Source organism: Corvus hawaiiensis, chromosome 9 (genome assembly GCF_020740725.1).
Source record: "Corvus hawaiiensis isolate bCorHaw1 chromosome 9, bCorHaw1.pri.cur, whole genome shotgun sequence".
NCBI classification, from domain to species: Eukaryota; Metazoa; Chordata; class Aves; order Passeriformes; family Corvidae; genus Corvus; species Corvus hawaiiensis.
Window position 1 is genome coordinate 26650743 of NC_063221.1, and position 17215 is coordinate 26667957.

General features: G+C 39.7%; 1 protein-coding gene across 8 annotated transcripts in view; it reads left to right on the top strand.

The window, feature by feature from the left end:
- ELAVL4 (ELAV like RNA binding protein 4) overlaps nucleotides 1-17215 on the top strand; it is a 100349-nt gene that overhangs the window by 48799 nt on the left and 34335 nt on the right. For all 8 annotated transcript variants that reach the window (XM_048312784.1, XM_048312787.1, XM_048312786.1 and 5 more), the window contains exon 2: nucleotides 8649-8889. In XM_048312784.1, coding sequence (XP_048168741.1) covers nucleotides 8649-8889 — 241 coding nt within the window. The remainder of the gene's footprint in view (nucleotides 1-8648; nucleotides 8890-17215) is intronic.

Sequence of the window (17215 nt, forward strand, 5' to 3'; positions counted from 1 at the left end):
CAGAAAGTAACCAGAAATATGAAAAGACTCTTTCAATTTCCTTTGCTTTCATTTCAGTGTGGTTTTAGGCTGCATGTCCTTCTAGACTGAGAATCTTAGATGTTGATCTTAACCGTGATCTTACTGTCTAGTATGTAGGCTTTTGAGAGACCCTCTTCAGTCTTCCAGGGTTTTCCTCATGTACTTAATGCTTTTGGTGGTGTATCTTTTTTTTATCACCCTGTTAACGCAGCTTTCTAATACGGTTTCTGTTAGTCACAGTCTCTTTTTTCAAGAGGGACAATGCAGTCACTGGGAGATCTCTTGCCTTTGTGGTGTCAGTCTAATGAACTGTGGCTCATGGAGAAAGAGGATGTTTTCATCAAATTTTGGCTTGGAGTGTCAATCAAAGAAAGATCTTTTTGCTGAGATTTGTTTTTTTGGACTCCTTTAGCCCTCATGTGCATTTTGAGAGAACAAATAGTAGCCTCAGTGAAAAGCCAGGAGGGAGTAAGAAGCAGTCTGGAATGATGAAATAACTAAAATAAAGCTCTTGTAAAACTTTAGGCACAAGGTTGCCTGGTATGAATTTGGCAGAAGTAGAAGTGTGATTGAAGAAGGAGATAGATGTACCTTCAGAACTGAAAGCCTGACCATGTTGCCTTTATTTCAGTTCAAAAATAGTGCAGACCTTTGAGCAGAGGCGGCTGGTGACCCCCAGAGATGCGGGTGGGCAGGAGCCTTTGATTTCCGTGCCCCAGGACAGAAGTAGGCCATCTCCCTGCCACCAGCCTTTGTTGCTGCAGTCTGTGGCTTTTAGGGTTGTAAGGGTTTTTAACCTGAGCTGGTTGGGTAATGCATCTAATAGACAGGACACATACATTTTCCTCCTTGGAGTTTACGGTGATGGCTTTTTCCACAGCTGTGTTCCAGAGGGGTGTTTGAATGCTGTGAAATCAAGACTGTGTTTTCCCATATCTTCATTGTGTGAACTGTGTTTAATGGTAGAAATTATCATAAACTCTAGTGAAACAATTCTAAAAAGGGCTAACTGGCTGTCATTCCAAAAGCCCGTTTGTCTTAATGAAAAGGATGAGCCTGATCCAGGGACAGAAGGAAACTTTGTGCCCATCACCTATTACACCAGTTTCTTCCTCACCATTTCCCAAGTGCTGTTGCTGTGGACTTTAATAAGATACTGGGAGAACGCTGAAGAATAGAGCCAGACACCTCTGAGGTTTCCAACAGGCATCATTTCCCCATAGTCTTTGCAAGAGGTAAGGAAGAAGCTGAAAATAGTTGAACGTAAAGCTTAGTAGAAGTTCATAAAGAACCTCACGTTTTGTGAGTTGAGGTAATGCACAAAACAGAGCTATAATTATATTCTGCTTCTGGACAAAACATTGTTGTCCTTACGAATGTGCCATGCTTCCCAGAAACTGCTGTGCATGGAGTGCTTGTCTATGCACCTGCTCCCCAGTCCTGTGTTTCCTCTGAGCTTTGCAGAGTGCTGAGCTGTATGAATGATAATTGTAGTTCTCCTCCTCCAATTTCTTACCCCCAGAGTACCTGCATGAAGAGTAAGAGATTATGCAAAGTGTGTGCTATGGTGTCTTTGTTTGTATCTTTAGTGTAGTTATTGGATGTGTAGTTCCAGGAGTGTTTTCCCCTACTGCTCAGCTAGTAGTTACTGATGTTGAAATAGTTGCAACTTATTTTGATGTCTACTTCTTTCCCCTACTCGTTCCCTTTTGTCCTTAAAATCAAATGCAAAACTGTAGAGCCCGTATTTCATGGGAACATGAGACATTTATCTGAAAGTCTCAAAAAAAAAAAATGCAGTTTGGTGCATCATTATACTGGTTTTCTTTTTTTGATAAGGTTGTTAGGAGTTGTACCTTACCATTGGGCCAGGTTTGAGGATAGGGTGCTGCATTATGGGGCTGTCACAGCTTACTGTTGAACTTCAGCAGCTTGCCTAGATGCTTTCATCTGGTTTGATTTTTTGTTTTTTCCCACTTCTGCAAAATCTGGAATAAAAAATAACAGGTTTTGCCTTTCTGCTTTTTGTCGCTGTGTTGGTAGAGCAGCAGTCCCTGCCTTACTGCCCATTTGTACAGCACAACTTGGTGCTGCTATGGGTTGTCCTTCATGCACTGCTGTGATAAGTAATACTGCCAATAAACTTTGCATTCATTTCACTGAAGATTGGGGACAGAATATTTTGTTTTAGTATATTCATGCAAAAGCCTATAATGGACTGGTTCAGGATAAATTTAGCTATTAAAGAAAATAATTTTCTCCTTTATTTGAACTGAGGCTTTCATCTTAAAATGAATGCATTTGTTGTCTTCTCCATTTGGATCAATTGTGTGCTCTGTACAATTATTGTGGCACCCATAAATGTGAATTTGCTGAAAATGTTTGAATGCCATTTCAACCTGAGTGCAGCACACTCTGAGAGCAAGTTAAGATGGCTGTATCTGTGCCATGAGAGTCAGAGATTGCTAGTTTTCTGAGCTGAGACTTTCAGCTATATCTATATTTAAAATATATTTAATATGACTTTTACTCCAAGGAAGGTAAAGATGTAGCATATAGAAGTGCATGTGAGCGGGGAACATGTCAAAATACAGAGGGTTAGATAATGATTTGTTTCTGGGGTATTGATTTGCCTCCAGGCAGACAGACTAAAAAGCTTCATTTTCCTCTTTTATTTCATGTTCATGATGTATTTATTAGGTAAATAATAGCAAAGTCTAGTTGTGCAGTACATAAGCTTTAATAAAAATGTAATTGACAGTGAAATCTGACAGTTGTGTTATAGTTAAGAGAATCTGTACTGGAGCTGCACACAGAGCATTGTTTGCCTCTCCTGAGGTCACCTTAGAAAAAAGCCCATGTGAGGTACAGGTGCACCTGCTTTTTGCTCTGACTGCAGTTGTGGTTTTGAACCAAGGAAGGCTTAAAATCACTTCATGTTCTTTTCCTTTAACACTCCTATGGGAAGGTGACATGATGTGTCCTGAACATCTTGTGATCCAGTGCCTCATTCTGCAAGAATGTGCTGAATCCCCATGGAGTGAGTAGCAGTGGGCACTCATTTTAAAGTGGGGTGGGTTTGTGCAGTGGCCGGAACAGGGCTGAGGGACCTGAATGTGTTTGTGTTCCACTCCATACCCATGGACCGACCTCCTGGCTTTGGCATGGCTATTCATGGCTCAGCAGATGGCCAAGCTGTGGATGGATTGGTCAGGCAGCTCCTGTAAATGGGGTTTTTCTCACCTGCAGCAAAGTTCTAGGGGAACAGAGACTTGTACTGTGCTGTCTTCCATTCAAAAGAGCAGATATGCAGGGAGTTAAAGCCTGATTCTCATTGTATGAGGAAAACCTTTGTGAATCTACATTTATTTTCTTTGAGAGGTTTTGTTTGTTTCTTCTTTTGTCATCATTTTTCGTGAGATGGCTGTGGGACCTCTGCCATGGCACCATTTGTTTTCACTTGTAAAAGCAAACAACTTGCAATGCTAATCAAAGAGCTTTTTTAGATAAAGTAAGAGCTTTGCATTATTTATCTAAACTCTTTTATGGGAGAATGTTCTGAGTTTGTTCATTAATGAACACTTAGAAATAATATAAAATTAGACCTCATGAATTCTTCATGAGGTGTAATTTGCCATGATCATTTTTCTTGGCATTTAGGTGCTGTGAACAGTTCATTATTCATAGTTAACTTTTTTGACTTCTGAGTCCTCAAAATGGATATGTCTGCATGAATTTTCTGGGGTTTAGAATTTTTTTCAGGTTTTGATTTTAGGAAAGGATTGTTTGTGGTATGTTTAGAAACACTTCTCTTTAGTGCCTATAAATAACACTTAAGAGTCTTAATTGTGACTTTTTTATACATGCCAAATCAGTTTCTGTGTATTGTGGAATATGGTCAGTGGAGTATACATAACTCAGCAAGAATGGGTGCTGATTATTTGCTCAATACAAGCTCCTTTCAGTGTTACATATGTGGCAGTCTCAGTTCAACATGCAGACCTTCTTTTAGACTGCTGAGAACAAATTTTCTAAATATAAAAAAATGTATATTTACATTTATCAAGCCATTGGCTATTGCTTATGCATGCAATAGGGAGATAAGGCTGTCTTAGTCTGTGGGTAGTTTTCCAAATGATTCATTAACAGTGCTTTGTAATGGTAGATGGATGTCACACATTTACTGTAATAAGTGAAGATTAGTGTCAGTTACTCTGGCTTGTAATAGTTTGTAATTGTAATAGTTGTGTTTATACATACCATATTTTTCACATTATTGTTGGAACTAATATTTTAGCAGGAATGAGTTGAAATTAATTGAATTAGTTGAAAAAACAATGAAGATGTGATGGAAGTATTTCTGAAACATTACTGATGTAGGAGTTGCTCTAATGGGTGTTTGTGGCAGATACTCTGTGGGAGTGGTTTATACCTAGCCTTTTGGTAAGCAGTGTTTTGCAAAACAGTGGCAAAGCTTATGTTGTCTTCCCCAAAGCATTTATTTGTGAAATCTGTCAAACTAAAGTACCTCGTACTTTGCTGATACATTACCATAGTGAGAAAAGTAGTACACCAGGAAATCATCATTTTTAAAAGTAGCAGTCTGATGAAATACATGCACAATTTGAAACATGTAACTTAGAATTTAAAGACTGTGATTTTTCTATTACAGATTGTATTTGTCAGTGTTAGAGTATTGAGATTATTGGTAGCTAAACGTTCAAATGTCTATTGGCAATAACTGCAGTTTATTCTCCTTCAAAGATACCATTACCCCATATATATAGAGTATCATATTACAGTATTGGGAGTTTGGCAAGTTATTGCCCCCAAAAAAATAAAATGCCTCTTTATACCAGTAGCATGTGAATGTCATCACACATGACATTTGCACTGTAATATTTCAGGACCGGTGGTGACTGCCTAAATTGGGTCAGAAAAGGTCTAGAAAAAGAGATGTTGCTAATTTTACTTTGTTAGAGGTTTAAGACACATCTTCAGGGATAACAGTATATTTTGTTTTTAAAAAATTAGCATTGGGGTTAAGTCACTTTGGAATTTTCAGCATTTGTTTTGCCTATATCCAGATAAGCCCTTGATGAGTTAGGCAGACTTAGATATTTTGGTAGAATTGAATTGCAGCCCAATACTTTTCTGTATTTAAAAAAGTTATTACCAGTAATTAAAACACAGTAAGTTAAGTGTGTGCCCTGGAAACTGGAGTACTGATTTTAGAAATGTTCATTCTGTGATACAGGTATTAAATTAAAAATTTAAATCTTAGTGTTGTGGATAGAGGAGTGAAAAGAACATACAGCGGCTGTCATGTTGAAATATATTTGAATAAATAATGTTCCTCTTATGTAATGTGCTGACTGATGTGGAATTGACAACTACTTAATACCAAGAACAGTGCTTGACAATAAACATGCCAGTGCATCCACACTAAACTCTTCCTGGGGTTTGAGCTTCAGACATGTCGGAGACAGGACCAAATGTCTGGGAAGGAGAGCTGGGGCTCACTTGTTTGTTACCACTAATAATCTAAGTCTTGACTCATCACAGGAGTCAGTATGTACACCTAAAGTAAGTGTTATTCCTTTGTGCCTGTGAGAACTTCGAGTGCAAGCTCTGCTACATAACTGCTTTTGCACAGAAACCACTCTGTAAATGGAGACTTAAAATTATGCAGTAAAAAAAAAAATCTGAAATCCTCTATTAGCAATGCTTTTAATAATTCTTCAGCATTTCTCTTCATCCATTATCTGTTTTTTAATATGTATATAGCAAATAGATTTTCAGTAACCTATGACTTGGCAATAATTCAAAGGGCAAATAAGTGCCTTGGTTTTCCTTTCTACTATTAAAAAAATCGGGAAAACTGAATTGGAGTTGAGAGCAACTAGGAAGAAAACCTGGCACCTGGTGCAAAATTAGTTTATGCCAAGATACTTTGAAGTATATGAGGAAATGTACTTGTTCAGTAACAGATTTTTACAGAGCAGCTTACTCTTAATGTTCTGAATGTGTTAAATGTCTTGGGTTGAATTCTGTTCCTTTGCTTGGTGGGGAAGGTATGCATGTTGAAAATAAAACTAAAAAGCATTTGCAAAATGCCTAAGTAGGACACCAACCAGTTTGGAATTTTGTTTTCTTTCACAGATTTTTAAAAGATCCAGAGTTATTGTCTACCATGGGGAACTATAGATAGCTTTTGAGTCTGTTGCTAATAATAGATGATGTACCTTTCTTGGTGTGTTGTGCTAGAGTCCTGCTTCTGCTGAAACTGAAACCTGTGGTGTGGTGTTCCTGAAGGCAGGATCCAGAGGGGCAGGATCAGTCCCTAAAACTGCAGCTTATCTTGTGGGGTTTTCTGTTGGCAAGAATCTGGTCCAGTCATGTAAAGGCACACGGGAGGCTGCCGTTAACCATGTCAGCTGCTTCACTCATCCTCTGACTATGCATTAGCGTCGGAACTGGGATTTTTTTTCCCCCAATTTCAATCGAGTGGATGCAGATGCAGCCTGTAGGAGCAGGCTGTGCTGAGCTGGAGCGCGGCCGCCTTGGGGTGCGAACCCCAGCCCCGCAGCAGTTGCTGGCGGAGCTCAGAGCCTGTGTCTGCCGTGGGGTCGCGGAGGTGCGGAGATCAAAGGATGATCTTCCAGCTGGAATCCCGAGCTAAACAGATTTAGCAGCATCTGAAGCGTTTGAGTAGTACGTGTGAGTAAATACATGGATGGAATTAAAAGAAGGGAAGGGAAGAAAGTATGGCCGATGCTGGGTAGCAGGGGGAATCTTGAAGGAGGAGTATGTGGGGCTGGCAAAGCTTGGCCAAGGATGCCAGCAGTATTTGGTGCCACGTGGCTGGTAAAATTGGCAGGGGGATTCTGGTTTGTATGTGCCCATGTCTTTCATAAAGTGACTATTTTTGTGCAGTTTTTTCAAAATGATTCTGCTGTGTGGTTTTAAGGCATTTGTTAAGCACAATGTGGCAAGGCTTCTTTTTATTTAAAAGCTGTTAAACCAAGCAGCTATTCCTGGGCTTGATAATAAAAATAATGGTAATTCAGAACTTATTTCCATTGATAAAAAAGAGGGTTATTTCCTAAATGAGGCATTAAACTAACACTGAAGCATTTCAATTAAAAAAAAAGACATGACCAGAATATAACCTATTTAGACTCTGAGCCACCCTCATGCAGTTAATTTTAGAATAGGCACCCTTTTTTTTGGTGTGTGTGTCCCCATCCTCCTGAATTACAGGCCTAATTTGTCACAACATGTACCTCCCTGGATTTAAAAAAGAAAGCAAATTAAGTCTCGAGTAATTATAATAATTACAGGATCGGAAGAATACCAGGTTCAGAGTGTGTGGTGCCTTAGCCTTCTGTTCTCCTGTGCTTGTCACTGTCCCTGGGCAGTGGAGTCTCCTGCCTGGGGCAGCAGTTTGCATCATTGACTCTCTGGTGGAGGGAGGCTGAGCCCATCCGAGGGATTATCTTCAATACCAGTGAAGCTGTACATCACAAACTTCACAGCAGGCAGCAAAAGCCACCATTTGCATTGCTTTCATTTATCCAGATTTGAGACTAAGATGATGCCCTTCCTTTGTCAGCACTGGTGACAGTGAAGACAGGCTAGAAGCCACAGTTGAGGCAAATTATATGGGAAAAAGCATGAAGTACCCAGGTTTTTCTGCTTCCTTTGTCTGCCTGTGCAGTTTTGGGACGAAAACTTGTGTTCTGCAGATAAACACGCAGGCGGCTTTGCTCACGTGATGGGTGGCACTCGTGACAATGGGGCTACTGTCCTGCAATAATGCACTTTGCTAAGCTGTACTCTATTTGTCATTTTTTGGAAAGGTCTCTTTGAGTATCTTCTGTGAAAGCAGGAGTTTTCTGTTTCAAGGTAGATGTGCTTGTTATAATTCCAGCCTTCACCTGTGCCTGATAAGCCTTTCTCTCATTAAACCTTTTTGATTCCAGTAAATATCTGAAGACCTTTGTATCTGTGAAGATTGCAAATCCAGGGCTTTATTGTTTAAAGAGATGTCAGTTCGTTAGTGAATAATATAGGTGGAGAATATAGGTCATCACTGGAACCAGTAAAGGGTATGTCTTGGGACACCAAGTTTATTAATTGAAGGCAAGCTGAGTGACGACACGGTGCAGATTGACTGTGCCTGGTAAATGTTGTTGTCATTGCACTCTGTGATACAGTTATTAAATAGGTAAAATATTTTACCTTTTCGTATAGAGCCATACACTTACTTCATCTGATTTAATGGAACTATAATTTTAATTATGATTATTACCTTAAATTATAATTAAATTTATGTGGTTTAAATTTACATTTGTGAAAATGGCTGCGTGATGAAAGCAGAAATCAGCTTCGCGTTAACAAAAAAAGGTTTTTTAACTGCATCTTAGTATATGCTCACAGCCAAAGACTAGCATGACCTACTTTGCAACAATAACAGAGGAATCAAGCCGGGTTTTTTTGTTGAAGTATCTAAATTGGCCACGAATGCTACCTACTCAATTCGTTTGTGAGTATCTTTAAAAATAGCTATTGTATCTATGAAACTTAAGGGTGGTTTTTTTCTCTTTTCTCTTATTTTGCTGTAGATAATTAGCACCATGGAGCCTCAGGTGTCGAATGGCCCTACTTCCAATACAACCAATGGACCCTCCAGCAACAGTAGAAACTGCCCTTCCCCCATGCAGACAGGGGCTGCTACAGATGACAGCAAAACCAACCTCATAGTCAACTATTTACCCCAGAACATGACCCAGGAGGAGTTCAGGAGTCTCTTTGGGAGCATTGGTGAAATTGAATCCTGCAAGCTCGTGAGAGACAAAATCACAGGTAAGTGCTTTGTGTTGTGGATTTTGCCTGCGTTAAGGGTCAGCTTGTATTTGGGGTCGGCAGAACCTTGGTGTTTGTGTTGCAAGTGCTCGCACAGGGAATGCAGCAGATGCTGTGGTGAACTTCAGGGGCAAGCCTTTAGTTTTCAGTGCTGCACAGTGGATCTAGAGCAGCTGAGAAGCCCCTCGATTCTCAGCCTCCACAGATCTGGGGGACAAGCCTGAACATTGCCAGTCTGCATGTGCGTAACACACTGTGCAGCTTCCTGCAGGAGAGCTTAGATGGTGGCCTTGCTTTCCTGGTCATTCTCATTTTTGTGTAACATGGACTTGTCTGAATGGCTTGAGCCAACTGATGGTTCCTAATTCTGACTCTGTTTGAGCTTCCCTAGACCTTCATTAAATTTCTGCCTGTTTAAGAGCACCATAAGGTGAGGTTGTTCAACCACGGTGGCTTCAAACCACAACAGTTCTCTGTGTCCATCACAGCTTATTGACCACAGTGTTCTGGAACAGCAGTGGGCTCTAGTTGGGACACCCTCCTCTGGATTTCATTCAGACATCTGTAGACATTAGGTAATTAACTCTGGGCCCCAAAAACATTTCAGTTTGCGGTGGTCCTCTTTCATATGAAGTGGCACCTGTTGGTAGGTGCCTTCAGAATAAAAGCCTCCTATGGCAGATGCTGCATCAACAAGGAGAGGTGCCTGCACTGTCACCAGAGGAGGTGTGGGTGGGTGCAGATACACCTGGCCTAATCCCCATCCTTGCTGCCGCAGCCAGGAATCCACTAGTGCACAAGATGGGATGAACAGTCAGCTTTTATAGCTTGCTTTATAGGTTAGTTTTATAGGTTGTGTGTCTACTTGCACTGTAGGTGGGAGCAGCTGAAATTTCACTGCTGTTCAGTGCATCATCAGTGCTGTTATGTTTAGCACAGAGAGCAGCAGCCTTGGGAGGGAAAGGGTTCCAGAAAAAGTCAACTCCCCTCAGAGGCTCTCCTGGCAACTTGGGTGTGTGCTCTGTGGGAAGAGGCACCATGGGAAGATGAGGAATTAAAATGTGAATCTCCATACCTGCTTCCATAACATCCTGGCAGCATTATGATCTGCTTAGTGCCTTTCAACATGCAATGCTTCTTTTTTGTTTACTTCCTGACACACAGCAATGCTCTGGTTTGAACACAAGGCACATAACAAATGGCAGTAGCTGTAGGGCAGCTCGAGTCCTCACAAGTGTAGTCCAGCAGAGCTTGCTTTCTTTAGCACGTTGACTATGATGTATCTATTGCAGTAAATCTTCTGATTTGGCCACAGCTTTGGGTGTTTTAAAAAGATTGAAAAATTGAATTGACTTTTATTTACTCTTTTTTTTTTTTTTCCTACAGACCTTTGTTTTTGTTCTAGTCTGAAAATAATCTGAAAAACTTAACTGCAGGTTAGTTCAGTTCAGACAGAACTGAATACCTAACCCTCACCTACAGGAGCCTAGGGTGCCTAACTGTAATTTTCATCTTGTGTTTCATGAGCTTTTACTGCTTACCCTATCCCTCCAATTTATGGTGATGTCCTTGCAAAATAATTTCAAGATTTTAGATACTCAGTGTTGTTTTCATAGGGAATGGGTTGGCTCTGGACAGAGAGCCATTGCTTCATCAGCTAGGAACAGTATTCTTTTTGTTTCATTCCCTCTCCAGGCTTTTGTCTTTCTGTTTGAAGATGTGAAAAATTTGCTATATGATCTTCTGACATATTCTTGGGTAACTTTTTTGCCTGTGCCTTTTCTTTCCATACAAAGTGCATAAATCTTTGATCACTAAAATACTTTAAAGGAACCGTTCTTTAAAAAAAACTTCCACAGATGCCTTGAGGACATCACCCCTACATGTTGTTTTAAGTGATGATACAAGTACAAAAGAGCCAAATTTATAAAAAAAAATTGTTCTCCAAATTATCTGTGCTGTTTTTGAAAACAGAATTTAATCTGCCAAGATTTTCAGGCCTGTTATCAAGGCATTGTGCAACATGACTGAATTTGAGGATGCATGTTCATTCCTCACATTGAATTTGGAGTTAGTAAATCAAATGCAGTCCTCTGCCAGAAGCAGTTCATGTTTTTAAGGTTCTTAGAACATGGAGAGTAACAAAATGGAAATGCACTGAGGTCATACCCAGCTCATCTTTCTGGATCATCATGTAAGCTTGTTCTTCATTAGGCCCCTGGACTGATTTTTTGGGATGGGAGGGGTGGAAGTGTGCCAGTAGGCTGCTAGAAGAATGACTGGTTTTTCAGGGGCTCTTTGCTTTTTCCTTATTAAAAATAAATAGAAGTATTTTTTCTGACAGTGAAAGCTATATTGCAAAAAGCCCAGTGAATTCTTAAGCTATTGCTGAAGCAGTGAAAATGTGAAACAGTTTAGATTTTGTCTGCTTTTGGATTGTTCATTGTTTCTGTTGAAAATTTTGTGGCTTTAATAAATCTAACGTAAGCATGCTCTGTTTTGTTATGCCTTTAAACAAATGTGCTGTTCTTTCTGTTAAAAGTCTGGTTTGTCTTCATGTATTTTAAGTTCGCTTCTTTCTTGCTGGGCTGAATTACCAGGCAAATCAAAAAAAGTCAGAATCAAAAGCTGTAGAGAGAGCTTGCTTCAAGAAAAATAGAAAAGGTCATAAACCAAACCATGTTTAAATAGTTATCCTGGCAAAACCATAGTAGAAAATCTCAAATGTATTTCTGAAGCTAGGTAGCATTGAATTGGTTCATGTAAAAGATTCTATTTCTCCTGTCAGGGAGCTGCAAAGTTTTTTGGTTGTGTTTCTTTTTTTTTTTTTTGGAATAATGAGTCTTCTGAAGTGTTTTCAAGGAGTTAAAAGATAAAGAAAGTCTGCTTAAACATACTGGATCTCTCCGATAAAATTCATGACCTGAACTCTTGTATTCATTTTAAATTTGGTTAGACAATGTATGACAGGAATAGTCATCTGCTCCAAGTCTTTTTGCAGTCTTAGAACAGTAGTGGGAGTTTTTAATAAAATTGGTTTGTGATGTTGCCCCCTCGCTTTGGAAAGGCACATGTTTAAACAAGCATATTCCTTTACTAAAAAACTATGCTAATTTGGTAGTACACCGCACTGAGTTGAATAGGAATGACAGCTTCTAAGACAGCCTTTAATTTGGTATTCAAAACCAAAATCGTAAACTTGGGTTTTGTTTGGTAGCTTCTCAGAACAGGCAGGATATACAGTAGCATTTTTTAAAGATGCTAATGACTTGAGAGAGGAGATGGAAGTCAGGCATACATTTTAATTATGGGGGAAGGGTTGCAATAGCAAAAATGGTTTGGGTTTTTTTTTTCTACTGCAGAGATTTTAAGGAAATGAGACAAGGAAAAACAGACTGAAGATAGTTGCCTTCATTTGGCAGGGGCGTTTAATAAAGGCAGAACTTGTGGTTGTAAAGTGTGCTTATTAAATTCTTCATTTACACTACCTAATTAATTCTAGCATTTTAAATTAACAGTGAAACTGGTCCCTGCTGTACCATTTCATAGCTACAGCATATTTCGTCCAACAACCCAGTTGTTCAGGTTTAATCAGCTGCACTCAAAAAATGAGAAGGAACTTGGGTTTAAAAAAAAAGCCAGCTAAGTGGCATAAACATTTTAGAGCAGTGTTAGATGAGGGGAGGTGACTTCAGGGAGGAAACCCATGGCTTCAGATGGATATGAGACTCAGCACTAACCAGTGATACTAAACTGTACTGTGTTGCAGATGCTCTTTATTTCTTACTTTGTCTGAAGGAAACCAGTGACAAATAACTTCGTCACTTGAAGGAAAGGGCTTGAACTCATGAGAATTTTCAGAGAAGAAATGCTGAACTTGTTTTGTCCTGTGTTTGCAAACAAAAGATCTAGTCAGTGTAGTGTCCATCAGAAACTGAAGTGCTGCTGGCCCAGTGAGTTGTCCTTGTTGACATAGTTTGTGTGTAGGAGAAGGGGATGTTTGTTATTAATTTTTTAATTGATTTGGTAGCTTTTAAGATTCATGTTTTTGTTTCTCTGTAACAGAGTCAGGAACTTACGTCTCTGAGTCTTCAGATGATCAATATCCAAAAATCTTTGGTCTGCAAATCTTTTGCATCTTCAAATGATCCAAGAACACTGTAAAGCAGAGTATTTATTGATACAAGATTTCTGTGCATCCCTTAAGTTATGACAGGGTTTGCATAATTCTGCTGTGTGGTACAGTTTGATGTTCTTTGCATGTATAATCAGGAACTTTGTTGTTCCTCTGCCCAAAATGTAACACTGTTGGGTTTGGGTTTTTTTAATTGTTCCTTTTTGAATTTGCAGTTCCTTTAAGATTATGTACAAAGACTGAAGTCTTCCACTTTAGTTTCAGGTATTGACAGTAGTACCGATGCAGGTTTAGATTAAAACTGCAGTTCAGAAATAATCATGGCATTGTAAGTATAATTTAAATATCAATGATCCCAGTGAAAAGGAAAGAAAGAAATACTGACTGCTTTACCTATAGTCTTCTCTAGAAGTTTGGGATTTTCCACTCCTTACTCCTTGGATTTTCAAACATAAGGTCCAAGAACCAAAACCTAATAAAATGACAGTCAGAAATAATGTAGCATTATCTGAGCAAGTACAGGAAGGTATTTTTCACATGAGAAGTGTGCAGTGCTCATTCCTCTGTGGAAACTGGTAAATTGTTGACCTGGGAAGGCTGTTCTGCCCCTTCAATTCAGAAGTTTGTCCACGCTTAATTAAGTTGGTATGATGTGGCCTGTAAAAAAAATATTTTTTCCAACTTTCCTGTAAAATGAGTAGTTCACCAGCACATACTGAAAAGGTGCTGCTGTAAAAAGCAAAGACCCAGATTTTATTTAACCAAGTGTGTTCAGCAAGTGGTGGGGAACTGGTGGGTTTCTATCTAGAACATGCTGTTCAGAGCTGCATGTTTTCTGTTTGCTGAAATTTGGGGCTTAATTGAGCAGCCTTAATTTCAGCATCTGGATTTGGTGACTGCTTTGAAAGCAAGGGATGGAGAAGGCCTGTATCCTCAGGAGCAGAAGCCATTAATTGCACAGTGGTGATGCACAGGGAGGCAGGAGAGAAGGCAGGCAGGAATGGCCATGTTCTCCAGGAGGGAAGCTCTGGGGTCTGATGGCAGATGTGCAGTAGCAGGAAAACACTCCCTAAGCTTTTCTTGGTAAGCAGACATCAGGTAGTTATTGGCCCAGTGTTTGCAGCAGGCAGCAGACAAGTTTTATGTATTTTAATTGGAGGTTGAGTATGGTAGAGTAGATAAACCAGGAGGTCACAGTGTCCATCTGGGTGGGAATCAAAGGAGGACTCTGGAATCTCATCATAATGTAAAGACACAAAGCAAAAACGGGATTAATGGCTAAATTTAATTACGGAGAACAGGCCTTTGGTAATACAGTTCATGACAATAGGTAACCACTGCATTTACATTGTATAACCATTGCATTACACTTAGGCTGGAAATTGCAGAAATAGTAGTAAAACTGTGCTGCTTCATCGAGGGGAGAAAAGATGTATTTTTATTTAAGGTAAATAGTTCACAGCTGTTTATGCGTAGAAGCTGCAGGTAGAACATGTATTCGCTGAAAAATTCACATACACAAAACACTGACAGCCTTTGTATCTTTGTAAAATGGTGTGCCGGAAGTGTCCTGTGGGAAGAAAAAAAATTGATCCATATGCAGATAAATATAACTTACAGTGAAACCTAGCGTTAGGGTACCTGATCTGAGATGACTGAACCTCTAATCTGAGCATAAACTACTTCTGCATTTGATGTCCAATTCACTGATTGTGCTTTGAAAGTGCCTTCCATTTTGAGATACTACTGGTTCCAGCGGTTTTCCCCACTTAAAATACATTAAACAGATAGGATTATAGAATGCAGGGATTATGTTAGATAAGACTTATAAACTCTTTAGAAAGTATGTAAACACTCATGCCTCATGGCATAAGCTCACCTAATAACAGGGTTTAGGAGAAAAATACCTTGTAGAGGTAGTTTATTCCCTTGTTGGCTTGGAAGGGGTTTTTAATAATTCTCTGTAAACAGTGGTAACTAGTCACTGATCTCTGATCATTTATTTGGCACAGATCTTGTTGCCCTGGACTGAGCATTAGCAGCAATATCATTGCTCTGGTAGAAGAGGAGAATTAATACAGTTCTTCAGAACAGGAAAAAAAAATCTTTTGTACTGTGATGTTCACCATAAATTGAATATGTATTTCTGGCATTTGGCTTGATTGCATTTAAAGGCCATATTTAGTAGTGCCCCTCAAATTGACTGTATAGGGAATCTCTGCAAGAAGCAGTGGAGTTCTTGCATTTGACTTCCTTGAAAGCAAAAGACTTAGTATTTGCTGAAATAGGAAAAATATTTATGCAGCAAAGTACTCAGCTAGACTTCTTTTGTCTGAAAAAATAATACCAAATTAAGTCAATTGCCTTAGGTTTTTCAGAAAGTTGACTGTATGTCGGCCTCACGGTTACTTATTAGGTAAAGGGGATTTGTATGGAAGTTACTTCTTGTGTTTAATATGTAGACAAATGCAGTGAGGAAAGAGTGGTCAGAGTAGTATTACTGCAGCTGAAAGTCAAGTGCCCAGAGAAGCAGAAGTCTAAAATAGATTAGTTTGGAACTGAAAAGAAAAAATTCTTCTGATCGGATGGGGTACAGAGTATGCTTTTTTTCATTTTATGCAGAGAATAAAATATTAAAAGATATGGAAAACCAGACATGTTTCAGAGTCTTTTAAATTTGAAATCTAGAATTATTTTTAAAGGACTAAATATATGGCTCTGAATGTTATTAAAGACCTTTGATAAATTGATCTTAATTTCATAGCCTAGTTATTTTTATAGCTTATTTCCTGAAGTATATTCTGTTCTTGAGCAGAGATAAACGTAATCTCCATGTTGCATATCCTATTTTAAGGGCTGCAGATTCAAGACAATTCCCAAATATTGATTATTTTAATGAACATTTGCATTAAGTGTCTGAACTTAGCACTGTGGAGGAGGAGACACAGAAATGGTAGCGAGTGTCTCAGTGCTGGATCTCTAAAATGTTTTTTGTGTGATTTGATGTCTGTGCTGAACGCTGAGGAAAATGGTCAAATTAGCATCCATCATTTTCTTTATCAGTTCTCTGCAGTTGCCTGGTGCGGGCTGTGCTGGCGAACAAAAGAATTTTGATTTCTTGATTATTGGAAAAAAGCAATTGAAATGAGTGTTGGGGCAAATAGGCAGGAAGCAAGCAGGCATGACCCTTGTGCTGCGAAAGAGCTTTCTAATTAACTTCACCAGTTTCAATCCTGAGCTGCTTCTGAAGTGTATTAAATGCCTCTAATGCATATTTAAAGTATTCTTCAGTTTTTGCTGCTTGGTTTGAGTAAATACCATCACCTTCCTGTCAAGCCCAGTGTGGAAGGATTAGCAGTGTGATTTTCCTCAACAGCACGAGTACGCCTACACCTCTGAAATCACGACTTCCAGATACAAGGTTATTTATGAGGCTTTCCAGTGTGTCTGCTGACCTTCTACTCTGAGCCTTTTTTCCATCCCTCATATCACCTGCATTGAAGATAGCCGTCTACCAGAGAACAGCCAGGGAACTGGCTCTGGTGGAGCTGTCTGTTGATGGCACTCCACCCTTCTCTTTTAGTGTTCTCTCTCCTTTTTGGCTCATTCTGCCCTCTTCTCAAGAAGCCCAGACTCTGTGCTTCAGCATTTGTGTTCAGCTGCTTCTCTGTAGCCCTTTTTCTTTTCTTTCCTTTTAGCCCAAAGAGAAAGGGGGAGGGAAGGAGTGAGTGCCAGGAAAGTTCTGGGAGACTGTCAGCCACTAGCGAGGCACTCCCTTGCAGCTGAGGCAGGGTTCTTTTGGGGCAGCAGTAGACAGCACACCGAGGTACCTGTCAGGGCTTCCAAGGCTGACTTTCCCAGCATTTCTCCATTCCCTGCTGCTCAAGGAGTTTTGCCCTTCTGCCACACCCATGAGCATCATGGCTGTACTGTGGCTGTCACCTCTGCCTGTCTGTGTGCTCTTGCTACACAGCTTGTCCAGGAACAGAAGTGACCTGTATAAAACCAGTTCAAATGCTTTGGAAAGTGATCTGCTTCCTGCTCTCCCTTTTCACAAGGCTAATTTTCACCAACACTGCATTTGGCGTTTCTTCTTGACTTTCAGAAGGTGTTGAGTAAACTTGTGACCAGAGTTACTTAATCTGCCTGTGGTAGCTGATTCTCTGAATCAGTGAGCCAGGGAGTCCTTTC